General features: G+C 34.7%; 1 protein-coding gene across 3 annotated transcripts; it reads left to right on the top strand.

Annotated features, from left to right (window-relative positions):
- Nucleotides 1-651: 651 nt before the first annotated feature.
- mettl2a (methyltransferase 2A, methylcytidine) lies at nucleotides 652-18,144 on the top strand. Of its 3 annotated transcripts, none has more exons than XR_015479360.1 (9): nucleotides 652-848; nucleotides 8,793-8,881; nucleotides 9,644-9,885; nucleotides 11,944-11,993; nucleotides 12,069-12,129; nucleotides 12,207-12,357; nucleotides 13,621-13,727; nucleotides 17,498-17,563; nucleotides 17,716-18,144. XR_015479360.1 is itself a non-coding variant. In XM_087241842.1 (9 exons), the coding sequence occupies exons 3-9, from the start codon at nucleotides 9,805-9,807 to the stop codon at nucleotides 17,862-17,864; spliced, it is 654 nt and encodes a 217-aa protein (XP_087097968.1). In that variant the 5' UTR covers nucleotides 652-3,315; nucleotides 8,710-8,881; nucleotides 9,644-9,804; the 3' UTR covers nucleotides 17,865-18,144. The 3 variants fall into 3 exon arrangements, 2 of the variants coding, with proteins under 2 accessions (XP_087097968.1, NP_001017902.2); XM_087241842.1 differs by having other exon boundaries at nucleotides 652-3,315; nucleotides 8,710-8,881; nucleotides 12,218-12,357; NM_001017902.2 differs by having other exon boundaries at nucleotides 12,218-12,357.

The following is an 18,144-nucleotide window of genomic DNA, read 5'->3' on the forward strand; positions in this document are numbered from 1 at the left end:
ATAATAATACTAAATACATAATAATAATAATAATAATAATAATAATAATAATAATAACAAAGAATGATAACAAAAAAATAAAAATAATAAATACATAATAATGCATAATAATAAAATCCAGAAATCCGAATCCTTCAAAATCTACACTCATAAAAATACATTTGCTGTTTGTTCAAACTAAAATGAGTTGAAAAAAAAAACACAATTCTTGAGTTTCTCTGCAGACAACTTAATTGTTTTATGTTCAGTTCTCTTAAATGTGTTAAAACCAACGAGTTAACTTAATCCCTTCATGTTCTCCTAACTCAAATAATTGTGTGGAACCCAACATTTTTTTACCGTGTATATGGTGAAAATGGGTGGCGCAGTGGGCAGCGCTGTCGCCAAACAGCAAGAAGGTCGAGCCTCGGCTGGGTCAGTTGGCATTTCGGTGTGGAGTTTGCATGTTCACGTGGGTTTTCTCCGTTGCATAAAACATATGCTGGATAAGTTGGCGGTTCAAGAGGGACTAAGCCGAAGAGAAAATGAATGAATAAAACTGTGAGAATAGAAAAAAAACTCTCTAATGGCCAATCAATCAATTTTACAGGACAGCCGAGAGGTGGCGACATTTCCTGGTAAATAACAATTCTAGGCGGGGAGAGTGACGTCATGCAGAACAGCCATGTGCATCCGGTTCGCGTGTCCATCATGGCTGCTCCTGCTGTTGCTGCTGATTCTCCAGTCATAGAAAATATGCCAGAAACTGCCGGTGGGGCCACGGAAAATTCAGCTGAGGCCCAGAAACGACCGCAGTTTGGCACTCGCTTCCTCACAGACCCGCGACAGGTGTTTCAGCACAACGCGTGGTAAGTAGGACTGTCTGTGTGTTTCATTCACACACTCCAGACAGGAGAAACTCACACCGGTATCGAGGTGAAGTTGTTTTTATATTCGCACTTAGTTTATTTTTGAACAGTGACTCTCCTACACTTCAGTGTGGTCATGTCATTGGCCCATGAACATTTCCTGCTTGTTATCATGCTTTTGCATAACTGAAACATGAGGCAATTCAATCATAATGTATTGTTAAGACATCTATCGTGACATTATTTATTAATATGTGGCTCTTTTTAGATTCTCGGAAGCTATAGAAATTAAATGTACAACAGGAAATATGTTGGGACTATTGTTTTTGTTTACATCCCTCAAAATGCTTTATATTGTTTACCACGCTACTTTGATTATTGTGTATGTATGTCTTCAAAACAACCCTAGCATTATTTAATTTACTGTGCTTTGAAAGTCATTGGCTGCTTTCCCTATTTAGAATTTCCAAATAGTACGTTTCTGAAATTATCGTATTAAGAAATGTGCGAATATAAAAGCATCTTTAACCTTAATCACACATGTCAGACTGACTCTCAGATTTTTTTAACATTGAGATGGTAAATGGTAGCTGTTTTTAAATCGTTAGCACCTAATGGCAAATGTATTTGTAGTAAACTGCAGGGAATCAACCTGGAAATATTAAGGATGTTTTGGCTTCTCGTTGTTTTTTTTTTTGTTTTGTTTTTTTTTTTTTGTTTTTTTTTACGTCTGCAATAAAGAAAACATTCAAATAGACTTTCAACTGTACATTTGTCACACTTAATCAATATGTGTCTGAACATTGTAATGAATGGACATGGAGTAATGTAAATCTCCATTTCAATAGCACTTACACTCAGCAAATTTTAAAGTTTTAAAAACATTTATATTGTGAAAGTTGTAAAGTATATGTTCATGCATAATTTGGCTCAATTGTGAAACAAGTGTGTTCACAGTATTTCGAGAATTGTGGAGCAATAAAGAGATTTTCCAAATCCCCCCTGTGAAAACCTTTGACTTAAAAGAGTTTTAAAGCTTATTTAAAGCAAAATATGTAGGCATGGGCTGGTGTACAAGATTCTGACTGTATGATAACCTTCGATCTAAACATCACTGTTTCACGGTATTGTGATTACTGCTCTAAAATATATTCTTTTTAAATTTCTGGGTAAAAAAACAAAAACTTTCCCCCCTTAGTACACAGTATATTTTAATTTTGGAAACATTTTAAATATTTTGGAGCAGTAAACATGCAGGCTAAATCATGCAAATGAATTATTGACTTGTGCTGTCTTCATTAGTTTCAAAAACACAGATTTTTTTTTTTACAATTTAAAACAGCATCTTTGGAGATGGACTGTTGTTCTAAAAAACAAAACAAAAAAATCTAAATAAAATTTTTTACTCAAACCTTAGGAATGGCATTGCAGAAAATTTGGACGGTTTTAAAACCTTGACTTTTCCAAACCGCAGTATACCTTAAACACGGTTATCGTCCCATGCCTAATAATATGGGTATTTAAACTTGCCATTTCTAAAAACTTGCATTGTAATAAAATGTGTATTCACGTATATGGAGTGGTTTAAAAAGAGCTTTTACAGTCTGTTTGTTTGTTTGTTTGTTTGCTTTATTTATAGAGCACATTTAAAAACAACAGATGTTGACCAAAGTGCTTTACAAAAAGACCAGCATACAAAATCTATACCTATATATAAAAATAAGCAAAATATATAAAACAGATTAAAATGTATTAATTGCAATCAAAAGGCAAGACACAGAAGGTGATTTTTTAGATGAGACTTAAAAAGCACCAAGTGAAGAACATGGCCTGATATGTAAAGGCAGACCATTCCACAGGCGGCAGACAGCAGCAGAAAAAAGCCCTGTCACCTCTTGATTTCAACCATGTTTTGGGGACTTGCTGAAACTTGGTTTCCGACCTGATTGGCCTCAATGAAGTGTGCCAGTGAAGAAGCTCAGAGATGTAAATAGGTGCCAGACCATTCCGAATTTTAAAAACACGTAGTAATAACTTATATTGAATCCTAAATTGTACTGGGAGCCAGTGAAGAGATGATAAAACTGGTGAGTTACTAGAATTTTTTTTTGTCCCAGTTAAAAGCCTCACAGCTGCATTTTGAACCAGCTGCAGGCCTGCAATTGATGCCTGCAAAACTCCTGAATGCAAAGTGTTACAGTAATCCAGTCTTGACATAATAAAAACATTAATGATGGTTTCCAACAGTTTAGAAGACAGAAAAGGCTTCAATTTGGCAATGTTCCTTAATTGATAGAAACCACTTTTGACAACTGAATTTATTTGCTTGTCGAACTTTAACTCAGTGTCAAAAGTAACTCCAAGATTTTTTGCGTGACTGTGGACCTTAGGCTCGATCGTCAGAGTCAACAGAGTTATAGAAGTATGTCTGTATATGGAATGATGTGACTTAATAGAGCGTGGGTTAGTACCAGAGGTGTGGACTCGAGTCATGTGACTTGGACTCGAGTCAGACTCGAGTCATGAATTTGATGACTTTAGACTCGACTTGACAAAATATAAAAAGACTTGCAACTCGACTTGGACTTGAACATAAATGACTTGGACTTTGACTAGGACTTGCCCCTATTGACTTGTAAAGACTTGCTGCTTCCCATGAAAAGCCCAACGATAAAAAAGTATGTTGACATGGACCGCTCTCTCTCTCTCCCCGTTTATGTGTGCGTGTGTGTGACAGCATGCGCGCGCGTGTGTGTGAGCATGCGCGCTTTCGGCATGACGTCCAATCGAAGCACGGTAGATTGTTTTGATTCGACAGTATCCAACGTGACTACTATGAGGCGCCGGAGTGGACAAAAGTCAAGCGAACGCAGAGAGAATTTGAATTTGAACTTGAGATCGAGCCAATACTCGCTTTTCCCTTTTCAAAACCAAAGCCCAAGAGGAGAAATGCCAGCGTGGATCAAGCTGTGTGAGGGGCGGTAAAGGAGTTAAGCTAAGTTGGTTTTGTTTTCGATATTCACATTCAATGATAGGTGGCAATAACTCACACTCCTCTTATCCTAAACAGATCTAAACTGTGTTTCTTTAAAAAAAAAACAAAAAAAAAACAAAGCAGGTTATGCTTCCCAGCGGTCTTTTTCTTTTTTTCCACTCGATATTATGAGCCAGGGCTCGACAATAAGGACTGCCCGATGGCCCGGGGCCAGCGTGCGAGACACTCGGGCCAGTGTATAAAATGTTACTGGCTCGATCGGGCCAGCTGCTGCCTTTTTGCCTGCCAGGTCGAGCCAGAGCTGCGTGCTGCGACTGTCTGTCAATTGTGTGCAAATACAATCTTACGGTGCTTTCACACATAGACGTTTGTTTCGGAATCTGTCTCGTTTCACCCGTTAGCGCGTTTTTTTAGCATATATCCAGCAGTTGCGCTCGCTTCCGCGCCAAATCAATCAGTCCAAGATCGCCTGAATGAGACGCGGTCTCTGTCCTTTTGAGCGTATCGATTGTAGCGAGAAAACAAAACAATGCAACGAACTAACGACCCAGGCTATATCACAGTGTATCATGATCGTGTAATAGCCATATATACGGCTATATGAAGAGGGAATGATGAGCAGGGCGAGATGTCATTCTTACCGGTAAATGCGAAAGTGAAAGCATGCTGAAATATTACCGAGAGCTGTTCATCCAGCCTGATCTCGGTTTATCCGTCAGGAAAATTGACCGAAATTACTATCTGTTAATTTTTCCATATTTTAATCGTATAATAGGCCTATGTTGTATTAGGCCTGTTGTTTTTGTTCATTTCCGCACTGACAGCTCGAAAGAAAGATTTACATTGATCTGATGCAGTCTCGGTTCATCTACTATGTCTCTCTATAATTTAAGCCTAAAATACAGAATTATAGTCAACGTTTCTTTAATAGATTGATTAATTCAATTGATCGATTTCTACAAAACCTGACAATTGAAATGAGGCTCTGTATATATGAGAAAGTCTGACCTCGATTTGTATTTGGTGACGATGTCTGTGGGTTGTTAAAATTAAAGTGCACATTTTCACTTATAAAATATTCTATACACAATACACAAAAGTTTGGGGTCAGTGTGATTAAATATGTTAAAACAAGCTTCTTCTGCTCACCAGGGCTGCAATTATTTCATCATAAATACAAATTGTGAAATGTTGCACTATAAAATAACTGTTCAAAAGTACTTTATCATTTAATTTATTCATTTATTCCAGTGATTTTAAAGATGAGATTTCAGCTTCATTACTCCAGTCATATGATCCTTCAGAAATCACTAATATTAATTATTATTATATTTATTAATGGTAATAGTTATAAAATCAATAATGTCTGGAGTAATTATTTTATTTGAAACTAAATACAATAACAAAGCAGTTATTTAAAATTTTAATAAATATTTAACAATTATACCTTTTTTACATTTATAAATATAGCCTTGATGAACTGAATAGTTTTCCTTAAACATTTTAAAAATTACCGTAAATATATATACAGATTTATTAGCCCCCTTTTGTTTTTTGTTTTTTGTTTTTAAAATATTTCCTAAATGATGTTTAACAAAGCAAAGAAATGTTGATATTTTGTCTGATAATATTTTTTCCTCTGAACAAAATCTTATTTGTTTTATTTTGGCTAGAATAAAAACATTTTTTTAACCATTTTAAGGTAAAATTTATTAGCCTCTTAAGCTAATTGTTTTTCAGACTGTCTACAAAAACAAACCATCATTATACAATAACTAGCCTAATTACCCTAACCTGCCTAGTTAACCTAATTACCCTAGTTAAGCCTTTAAATGTCACTTTAAGCTGTATAGAAGTGTCTTGAAGAATATCTAGTAAAATATTATTTACAGTCATCATGGCAAAGAGAAAATAAATCAGTTATTAGAGATGAGTTATTAAAACTATTATGTTTAGAAATGTGCTGAGAAAATCTGTTCTCTGTTAAATAGAAATTGGGGAAAAAAATAAACAGGGGTGCTAATAATTTAGGGGGACTAATAATTCTGAAAACAACTGTGTGTGTGTGTGTGTGTGTGTGTGTGTGTGTGTGTGTGTGTGTGTGTGTGTGTGTGTGTGTGTGTGTGTATAATAGCGATTAACTTCTTTTTTTTTTTTTGGTGGGGCCAGTGAAAATTTGGGCTGGGCAAGTAAAAATCAGAACCACTGGCCCGATCGGGCCAGTAGAAAAAATCCTTAGCGTTGAACCCTGTGAGCACTGCTTAGTTTAAATCCTCGCTATTGTAGCGCATATAAATACATACACTAATATTTGCTGGTAGGAAAAATCTATTTGTTCACTTCTGTTATTTATACTTTAATGTGCATTTCAATTTTTTTCTTCCACTTAACTGCAAATTTGAATAAAAACTGGATAAAGAGCACACAAACATGCTGACAGTAATATGTACTGTACACTGTTATGGGTCAATGATGCTAATATTCGGCACAAATCCATCAGTTTCTTAGGTTATTAGATTATTTTATCATTTCACCTCTCCTGCTGTGCATGAACTATGCTGTTGAATGTTCAGCGTATGAGGTGGCTAGGCTAACCTTGCTTCAATTTTGATAAAATTATTTTCTAATCAGTTGCTATTATGTTGTGAATATACCCCTGTAATGTATACTGCAGTCCTCTTTTGTCTGGCTTTCTCAGATATCTCACCTGTTTGCCAAAAATGACTAATTAAATCCTTAGGGAATGTCTGACACCAGCGCATACACACTGTAATAGATGTGCCAGGCATGAAAGCTTGACAGGCGTAGCAACAGTAACTAAGGAGGGCGAGGCTTAGCGAAGGGTTATTCCAAGAATGTTGATATGGTTTCTTTCTTGCTTTACTATTTATTAACAATACACAAAAAACTAAAAGGTTAAGGTAAATTCTTTAATAAATTCTAGTGTTTTTGAGTATTATACTTGTTGTATACTTGTATTATACTTATGTTTTAGGCTAGTATTATTTACGACTTGTTAATGAATGCTTCATAATACAGTAGTATTACCAATAGTGAACAGATAAAATAATACAAAGTGTAGTTTTAACTACAGTAAAGTGTAGTGATTTGTAGTATAAAATACCCTATATTGTAAAATAATACAGCACTGGGTAATTTGTTTATATTACACTTGTGTTACCATAGCAACTATAGTATTACCACAACTGATCAATTGAAGTTCTTTACTGTAGTAGGCTACTGTTCAAAACACAGTACATACCAATATACGTGTTCAGGGGCCCTGTGGAACAGCTTTCCTCAAAATGAAGAGGATGACATGAAAAATGTCCTCCACAATCTCATCAGCAAAGTGAAAGCCAGCAGACACTAGTTTACTTTATTTTAGCTGCCATGATAAAATGAGATTGATAGTGAGATTTATTTGAAGAGTGAATAATACAGTAGGCTATAATACCTTATCAAGTGTTTCCTTATTTTTATCACAGTTACATTTCTGCTTGCATTAGTTTTTGTTTAAATGCTTTTAAAATAAAATGTATTCTTTACATCCAACATCTATTCCAGAGGTGCCTTATAGTGGTGTAAACCCCTTTACAAGGGGTGTTACCCCTGTGTAAACTCTAGCCACCCCGATATGATTTTGCTGTTGACATTATTTATTTAAATCTACTTACATAAATGCAATACAATGCAATATTTCAATAAATAAATAGCAGCCACTAAATTATTGTGGATTGATTGGTGCCACTGACGTAGCTGGCCTCTTCTGGCCCCCCTTAAGCAAATTTTCAGGGGGGCACCACTGGTCTATTCTCTGTCTTTAAGTGTTTGAAACTGAAAATATCTCATCATATAAAACAACCAAAAATGTTATGGTTTATTAGATTAAACATTTAATATATAAGTCTGTTTTAGTATTTTGGTTATTGTTATTAAACAGTGCAGCAATATGAATCATATCTAAAAGCATGAAAGGAAGAGGGAACACGACACAAATTGTGAGTCTGCATATAATCTCTGAGAGCGCTCAAGATAATTTGTGTGTGAGCAGTGCATATTTGAGAGCGAGAGAAAATTTGAGAACTTGCAATCAGTTTTGTCCACAAACAGAGGAAATCCATGCACGAGCATCACACAAGGTAGAGAGCAAAGCTCTTCAATGTTATGTGAAGAAAACAACTTTATTGTTTGTATGAAGTAGCCTACTTCATTAACAATATGTGCTACCATTTTACATTGCTGCTAGACGGATTTGCAACTCCATCTCTTTAGCACACACGAGATTCAATTGACAAAATTCCAATTTCACTCAATTTAACTTTGCAGCATATACAGGAGTTGGTCTACTGCTACCACATTGAGGTTATGTAATTTTGGTTAATCACAAGTTGATCACCGAAGACATAACATAGCACAACTAAACTTAATGAATTAGACAGCAGGAGACCTGCAATTTCTGTGTGATGTGAGGCAAAATGGAGTCTTTTTTTGGTGGAACTCGTTCTTGTGCATTATGCTGTGGAGACGAGACGCAGCACTGTTCAGTGCTTTTTAAGAAAATTGCATTTGTATTTTTATATATCTGAGCAATGTTCTTTAATAAAAAAAGGTTTGTTTAATTAATACAGATCTTAAAACCATACCTAATCTGTATATATTTTATTTTTCTGTTAAAAAGACTCGAAAAGACTCGAAAATCAAACTGCAGGACTTTGGACTTGACTTGAGACTTGTTGCCTTTGACTCGGGACTTGACTCGGGACTTGCCTGTCTTGACTCGGGACTTGACTCGGGACTTGAGGGCAATGAATTGAGACTTACTTGTGACTTGCCAAACAATGACTTGGTCCCATCTCTGGTTAGTACTAGTCATAGTTTCTGTATGTGATGCAAATATCTGCAAATCCTGGTTTATGTCCACTTCACTCAGTCTAATTGTGTTTCAGGGATAATGTGGAGTGGTCAGCAGAACAGGAGGAGGCTGCCTTGAAAAAAGTGCAAGAAAACAGTCAACCTCTCCCAGCAGAAAAACAAGGTGTGGGCCTTTTTTGTGTGGTACTTTGTGGTACCTAATGTCATTTTAGGATGTTTTATTTGCTGTTATTTATTGCGTTTGTTTTGTTTATTTTTTTCAGCTTTTTATTTTATATTGCACACCTTTGTCATTTTGTTACTTATAGTTTTTTCTGTATGTCTATAATTTATCTTTAGGTTTTAGTTTCAGTTATTTTAATAATTACAAATGTACAACCTAAATTAGATATCATATAGAACACTTTAGATCAAAGATAAACTGGGTTTAAAAGCAATTTACAAAGAAATAGTATTGTCAAATAGTGTTTATTGCTGCAACCTTGTATATTTTAGAATGGTTTACTTGGAATACATTTTGTTGGATAGTTTGTTTATTTTTTATTTAGCATTTCCTGGTATTTTAAATTGGTGTATGGATGTAATTTCTGCATTAATTCAATCTTGGTATTGCCATGCAAAAAAACAATAAACTTTAAATTTGTATTTATAAATTTATCAACATATTTGGAATTTATTTATCTACTTTATGGCCATCCATTTAAGCCTGTTACTCAAATATAAAGAAAAATGTCATCAGCACAGACAGTCAAAAACACTTAAGGTTATCTAAACATAGCATATTTAACCGGTATTTTAATAAGGATGTGTGAACATTATCATACTATTAAAAACATGTATTTACTAGTAAAGTCAAACCTGCTTGCTTACTAAGTATTTTTTTCCTTATGGTAAATCATCTCTTTATTTGCTTCTCTATTTCTAGAGGAGTTTGACGACAGGGCCAATGAATACTGGAATGACTTTTACACCATTCACGAGAACCGCTTCTTCAAGGATCGTCACTGGCTCTTTACAGAGTTCCCCGAGCTTGCACCTCAGCAAAAGCATTTACGGGGTGCTGAGGAGAAGGAAAGCCTGGAACACATGTTAAATGGTGAAGATGTTTCCTCGAATCACACACATGATGAATTTCCTGGAGCCTCTGCATCCTATCGCATCCTGGAGGTGAGTTTTGCAATGCAGCAGACACATTTAAAAATTTTAATCGGTCAACCAAAAATCTGCTGCTGTTTAATAGTCTTGCAAAGAACTAAAAAATAAATATTTTGAAAAATGTTCCAGTTGCCTTTTTTTTTCATTCAGTGAAAGTCAATGGAGCCCAGTGTCATCTAGCTGTGTTTTCATCCATGTATTTTGGGATGTTGCATTAAAAACATTCTGGATGTAAATGTCAGGAATCATTCAATTTAATTCAGCTTTATTTGTATAGCGCTTTTACAATGTGGATTGTGTCAAAGCAGCTTCACATTAATGGTCATAGTAACTGGAACAGTGTAGTTCAGTTTTTAGTGTTTAAGTTCAGTTCAGTTTAGCTCAGCTCAGTTCAGTGTGATTTAAAATCATTACTGAGAGTTTAGACACTGAAGAGCAAATTCATCGATGCATAGCTCTACCAATCCTGAACCATGCGAGCCAGTGGCGACAGCGGAGAGGGAAAAAAAAATTTCACCTGATAGGAGAGTGAAGAAAAAAACCTTGAGAGAACCAGACTCAGTTCGGCACGACCATTTTAATTTCTCCGCTGGCCAAAAGTCATGTGCTGAGCTTCACAAAATCTTTTTTTTTTTTTAAATGTCAGGTATCATATAGCAAGATAATGTAAATGCTTTATTCTATGTGCTTATGTAACTCTGTGTATGTAATTTATTGTGTTGGAAAATAATTATAGTAATTTCCAAGAATAGAGGTCAAATTGTATATTTGGTATCTTGCACCCAGGTATTTTGTTTCCCAGGCAGGGTCATTTTTGTTTTCTGTTACACATGGGATAAAAAGCAAGCTTTGTTTTATTAGCATATTTTTGCAGCTATGAATGGAAATACTGCTAATTTACTCACCAATGGCTTACATTATGGGCAATAAGAGTGAGTATGCTAGGAAAGTATTACAGAGTTTCTGCTGGTTCTTGAAAAGTAAAAAAAAAATCACAATTGATGTCCTTAAAAACTTGATATATTGTATTCTAGGTCAAAAGTGAACGCAGTGATGCATGTGAAATATATATTTTTTAAATATTTCCAGCATGATGTCTAACAAAGCAAGGAAATTTTCACAGTATGTCAGATAATATTTTTTCTTCTGGAGACAGTCTTATTTGTTTTATTTCGGCTAGAATAAAAGCAGTTTTTAATAAAAAAATAAATAAATTAAGGTCAAAATTATTAGCCCCTTTAAGCTATATATTTTTTGATAGTCTGCAGAACAAACCATCATTATACAAAATCTTGCGTAATTACCCTAACCTGCCTAGTTAACATAATTACCTAGTTAAGCCTTTAAATGTCATTTTAAGCTGTATAGAAGTGTCTTGAAAAATATCTATTCAAATATCATGGCAAAGAGAAAATAAATCAGTTATTAGAGATGAGTTATTAAAATATTATGTTTTGTAATTGTGTTGAAAAAAATCTCTGTTAAACAGAAATTGGGGGAAAAAAACGGGGGCTAATAATTCTGACTTTAACTGTATAATCACAAACACAAATGAATATAGTCATGCATATATTAATACAAAAATATTCACAGTACACTCAAATATATTTAGTAAATAATCAAATTTGGATGCAATTAATAAGCAAGGGAAAAAATACAGCTTTGAACAAAGCATAAATTAATAAAAACATTATTAATGTAATATATTTCGACTTCACTCATAATATCACCACTCTTTTCTTGCAACATTTCTACTTTATTCCCAAAATTTTCCAACAATAATCTTGTAATATTAAATTTTTTTAATGTCCCACTAATACGACACCGTGCTTAAGAATGCATTTTTGCATATTTTAAGCATGTTTTTGTAAAGTTCTTTGCCTGCCTAGTCCAAATATATTTTGCTCTATTATTACTATGAATAAGACCAATATCGGTATGTGTGTTATAGTTCATCTATAATGGTCTCAGAAATTTCTTACATTTTCAGTTATTAAAACCTGCAGAAACCCTATTGTGACTATTGTAATAACACCTTTTGTGCGTGTGTGTGTGTTTGGGGGTCTTCAGGTGGGCTGTGGAGTAGGCAATACAGTCTTTCCCATCTTAAAAACCAACAAGTGAGTCCAGATATAATCCAAGCAGAGTTTACCTTTTATGTGCATAAAATGCTTATTTTCCTTCCTGCCTTACAGTGACCCAGGACTCTTTGTTTACTGTTGTGATTTCTCCAGCACAGCTGTAGACCTCGTCAAAGTAAGTGACAGGAATTGAGCAATATGTGTCCTCGAATAATAACTGGTTGTCTTTATGCATGTTTTGATACATTTTAGTTTTTTGGCAGTCAAATCCTGAGTATGACCCATCACGCTGTCATGCATTTGTCCATGATATGAGTGATGAATCTGGAGAGTATCCCATGCCAGATCACAGTCTGGACGTCATCGTCCTCATATTTGTGCTGTCCGCTCTGCACCCTGAGAAGTAAGTGTTATTGGCACAGTAGCTGAGCAATCCACTATTTAAGAAGTTTAAGTGTAACAGTTTTTTTAAATGTAACATTTTAACCTCAAAGTCCCCCTAACATTATTTAAATACAGTGTATGTCATTTGTTATTGTTATGAATCATTTGTTAATTAAAAATCAAATACACATGCACATACAATATATGAATTTGTTTAACTTAATACTGACAGTTTTTTGTATTATGATAGAAGCACAAGAAATGCCTGTCACTTGAGGCACTTATTATTAATGTTGTTATTGTTGTTATTAATATTATTATTATTATTATTATTATTATTATTATTATTATTATTATTATTATTATTATTATTATTATTGAATTCAAGTAAAAATTCAGAATAACCATTGAAACTGGTAGATGATAAAAGTTTTGTATTTATTTTATTTTTTATTTTTTAATACTCATGTTCAATTAATTGATATTGTGATATGTATTCAGGTTTTCTTTATAGAGAAAAATATGTAAATATTTATTACAAATATCTTGTAATGCCTTATGACTATTTCCCCTCAAATGCCATTTTATTTAGAGAAAAACAGTTGGGTAATAATTTATCTAAAACACAATTTCAATAATATTATCATTATTATTTTAGAAATAGATTTTACTCTGCAAAAATGTTTTATCGTGTCTTTCTTTGTTAAAGTGAACTTTTATTTTAAAGGATTGTTGTAAAGGCTTTGAATTTCTGTGTGTACACAATGACAAAAGTGTTTCCTCAAATAAACTCTGATGCTGAAAATACCACCAATTTTACATGTAATTTGAGTAAATGTGGGAAAGACGGTGGCATGCATTCACCAGGACATGCTTACTTCATATTGAAGTGGTCTATTTTTAGAAATATTTACAGACATCAGTCCTGTTTTTTATTTTTTTATGTACAGCACTGTTTTACATTTATTAAATTGGCAAATTCTATGAATTCATCGATTCTGTTCACATTTACTGCATTCTGTATCATTTTCTTTGGCCAAACTGATGTTTCTTATGTCTAGTTGTTCCACATACTGTAATAACATTTTTAACTGAAGCCACAATTTCATGACCATTTATTTTTTTATTTGAAAAGTAACGAATCATAAAAAAAGATAATCAGGGAAGGAACAGTCAGCCAGTTGTTATCAAATAAGTATAACAGAGCGATCTGTCCACATCTTTCATTAAATATCACTGCCTGCCCTCTTCATGCTTTAACTTCTTAATCCATGTTTTCCAGGATGCAAAAGTCTATCAATAGATTGGGACGATTGCTGAAACCCGGAGGAGTGTTGTTATTGAGAGACTATGGCCGATATGACATGGCACAGCTACGTTTCAAAAAAGGTAAATGTTTTGACCTTGTGAAAAGAAAATCACAAAGGAACCTTGAGTTATCTTGCATTTTATTCTTTCATTTAAAAGTGTAAAATCTTAAATCCTAGTTTAAGATACATATTTTCGTATTTGTAGTGTCAGTGCCTTTGACTATTAACATTTTTTGACTTCGACTTTGATGATATGGTCCATTTCAGTTTGGTACAGATCTTCTTTTTTTTTCCACTCGGTATAGATCCAGGGGTCGGATTTATAAAATTTGCATAGAAACTCTCCTAAAGGTTTTTTTTTTTTTAAAGTGTTTTTTAATTAGTCACATGACCTAGTAGTTACGTCACAGAGTACTGACCCAAGAGAACTGGGTTCGGATCCATCTTCGGCAAAGATTGTTTCTTTTGGTTAATTTTTTTCGTCATTGTTTATACAATTCCAAGACTTATACTGAACTGTACACCGCCGTTGTTAAAGGATGTATACCAGAATTATTTAATAATAATGATTATTGCTCATATGATGATATAAAGTAGTTCAGTTGAGTCGATATTTAATTTTAATATGATTACTTACAGCTTTGCACGTTATCCTATTAAGTTTGTTTTTTATAGACCCTTTTCTTCGTTCCTGCATGGAGGGCGCTAAAACGATCTGCATCCTCTAGTAGGATCCTTAGAACGTCCGTTTACAGCGTTTCTCAACTGCAATTGTCCAAAAGTAACGTTTTGAGTGGCTCACGTTTTTGTGATGCACAACATTGTACTTCTGTCAGATGTGGCTCAAGCGCGAGAGAAAAACATTCTCCTAATTTAGTGTCGGCCTTTAGATAAGATGTTGAAATATAGCTTCAGTGTTCCCGACCTGTCAGCTGTTATATTGTGCTCAGTGGGCTCTTCAATGCACACACACATCACACACAATACATGCCTGCATTATAGACCAAACCATGTTACTGGCATGAAACTTAACAGGCATGTAAGCCATGCAATTTCCAAAGATTCCCAATAAAAGTATGTGACTGATACTATGCTGGCTGATTTGCATGTTGACTGTAATCGGGAGCCATTTATGTTTCATTTATTATTGTGTGGTATTTGTATTGTGTAGTATTTACCACAATATGTGTTTTTCTGTCATTTCCACTTTATTTAACTTTGTACCAGTCTTATAATCAGTGTTTTAGTGGGACAGGACATTCAATTCACCTTTATTTGTATAGCGCTTTTACAATGTAGATTGTGTCAAAGCAGCTTCACATAAATGGTCATAGTAAATTGGAACAGTGTAGTTCAGTTTTTTTAGTGTTGAAGTTCAGTTCAGTTTTGCTTACTTCCGTGTGGTTTATCGATCCCAAACCATGCAAGCTAGAGGAGACAGTGGAGAGGGAAAAAAAACTTCAGCGATTGGCAAAAGTGAAGAAAAAAAAAAAACCTTGAGAGAAACCAGACTCTGTTGGGCACGGCCATTTTAATTTCTCCGCTGGCCAAACGTCTTGTGCAGAGCTGAAGTCTCAGTGGCGGAGGCTGAAAGCTGTCCTCAGCGAAGACTCGTCTGTCCCTGGAGCATCACTGGAATCAGTCTCATAATCTCCACTCCTCCATGACCAGCGCAGCAGCTGCTCAGGATACGGCCTGGTCCAGGATATGGAAACCTTGGGATCATCTCGTCGCTGGTCTTGGATCGAATCAGTGACTCTGCATAGTCTGAGGGCCTCGGGAAGAGTATCCCCAGGTGAAAATGGAGAAAAAAGAGAATAATTAGCTTAGCTGCTGTTCATAGTGTATATAAAAAAGATGCAGAAACCTGTGTGGAACCCGCTAAGTGATGCACAGAGAGTGTATGCTTTACTAAACAGATAGGTTTTTAATCTAGCTTTGAATTGGGAGAGTGTGTCTGAGCCTCGGACATTATCAGGAAGGCTATTCCAGAGTTTTAGAGCCATAAATAGGAAGGCTCGACTTCCTTTACTCGACTTTGATATTCTATTCACCTTTGGGTCAAACATTTTTGTGAAATACGTTTGTGAAGTACTGATCAACAGCTGTATTAGTTCAAAGATGTAAAATAGATTAAAACTATCGTTTCAAAGCTGTCTAAATGGGACTATATACACATCAAGCTGCCAACCGGAAGTTTGAAGCATTCTGCTCACGCATACATGCAAAGCATAATGGAAAATTTTGGCGTTTCATGAAAAAGGTCTATAGATTTCAACTTTTGCATGGGAAGTGGCGTATGCAAATTTCCACACCTTTTTTTTCCATACAACACATTTATAAATCAAACAGCATGCACTTTTATTTTTAGTACTACCTTGGCTGAGGTTCCAAGCAAGTCGTACATTTACAAAAATGTCACATTTAAACACTGCTGAAACTGATTGGCTGGGGAGAATCATCACTACCTGCATCATTGGATTTGCTATGAGAGACCTCTATTTAACAGTAAAGTCTGTAGAGCTGCTGTAATGTTATTTTAATTAAAAGTTGCACTCAGCATTGCTGTATTGCTATCAGAAGATGAGGTGAAATTAAATGAAAGTGTCAAATGAGATATTTTACATGAAGTCACTGACTTAGTTATTTTTTTAAATTGAGAGACTTATAAATTCCCTGTTTACCAGAAGCTGTGATTGTTATTCTTATCATAATGTGATGCAGTTTCTAGAGAAATGGAATATTAAATGAGTAAACAGTATCGTGGCTTGTTTTTTCTACAGCAGGCTGAATGGATGTAGTAATGTGAGTTTCATTCAGAAAGACTGGGAAAGGGGATTAGGGAGGGTTATTACAACCTAACAGACTCTTCCTGCTTACCATTACTGTTTGTTGTCAAAACTGACAGCCACGCCCATTATCTCAAAATCACATAATCTGATAAATTAACTGAAAACAAATAGGAAGTGCTTTTTCAGCTTACAAGGGCAAACAATTGTTTGTTTTTTAATGAGATGTGAGCTAACAAAATCATATGGTTAGTTTTAATCTTTTATGGAGATCGTACTCTTTATGGGTCAAAAACAAGATGTGCCATTTTAGTGTCGGCAACAAATCGAATAATAAAAAAAAAAGCATGTTCTATATAAATAAATGTCAACGTTGTCAAATTACTTTTGTGCAAATATAATGTCAAAATATAGATAAAACAGTGTTCCAGATATTTGTGTGCACTCTCAGAAATAAAGGTACAAGAGCTGTCAATGGGGTGGTACCTTTTTGAAACGGTCCTTATTCATACCTCAAGGGCGCTCATTAGTACCTAATAAATACAAAAGGGTACCTCTTGAATTTTTTTGGTACTAATAAATAGCTTTAAGGTACCAATATATACAGTACATTAGTACCTCATAAGGCACCACCCCAGTGACAGCTCTTGTACCTTTATTTTATAGTGTAGACAAGAAGCAACATGGATATTCTAAACTTTACTAATTAATGTATCTAAAAGAATTCTAAAACATTATTATACATTTATAATATTATATAATCAAGTAATTATTCTAAATGCTATTAAATGCTATACAAACTTACTTTTTAAAATTTGTGTTGTCTTTTGTAAATCAAGGTAAACGTGTACCTTGCTATTTTTCTGAAAAAAAATGAAGCTGTAGTAAATTTTTAGTATTTTGATGCTTGAAAATGATTTTTCATCTTTAGTACAAAACTGTTTTGTAATTATTTATTACTTGAATTTATTGCTGCTATTGATTGACTTTTCAATCTGTATCTATCATGACAGAATTTAATGCGTATGTGATGATAAGCTGCCTGTTTTTGCTCAATCAGGGAGGTGCTTGTCTGAAAACTTCTATGTTCGAGGTGATGGAACCCGCGTCTACTTTTTCACACAAGGTAAATGCATGTTCAGACTTGCCTTTTCTTAAGAAACAAGAAAACCACTATTTCATAAACAAGCTTTGGTTGCAGACCTGAATATAATAAAAAGAGATAACACTTTTATAGATGTATCTATTTATTTCTTACCTATGTGGTTTTCCCTTTAGATGAGCTGCATGATCTGTTCTCCAGTGCGGGTCTGGAGAAGCTGCAGAATTTGGTGGATCGACGATTGCAGGTGAACAGAGGAAAGCAGCTTACAATGTACAGAGTCTGGGTTCAGTGCAAGTATCGCAAGGTCCTGGCACCCACTTAACATCAAAACCGCTTGTTTGGAGAGAAGGAGAACATCTGGATTGCTGTACCATGACAAATCTGTGACGTAGTTTTACAGATGATGGACAGACTGCAGGAGCTTCAAGGTTACGGTGCTTATGTTTGCTCAAAGTGGTATCTGATGTATCCTGCTTGGGAATAAGAGGACAAGAGTTCCCATGATGCACCTGAGGGCTTTAAACTGTTTGTCCATCACATTGAGTGATGTTTTTTTAAGGACAATTTTTTAGTAGGAATAAACCAGATGAAATGAAGGCAAA

Source organism: Danio rerio, chromosome 3 (assembly GCF_052040795.2).
Source record: "Danio rerio strain M-AB ecotype USA chromosome 3, GRCz13ab, whole genome shotgun sequence".
Classification (NCBI taxonomy): domain Eukaryota; kingdom Metazoa; phylum Chordata; class Actinopteri; order Cypriniformes; family Danionidae; genus Danio; species Danio rerio.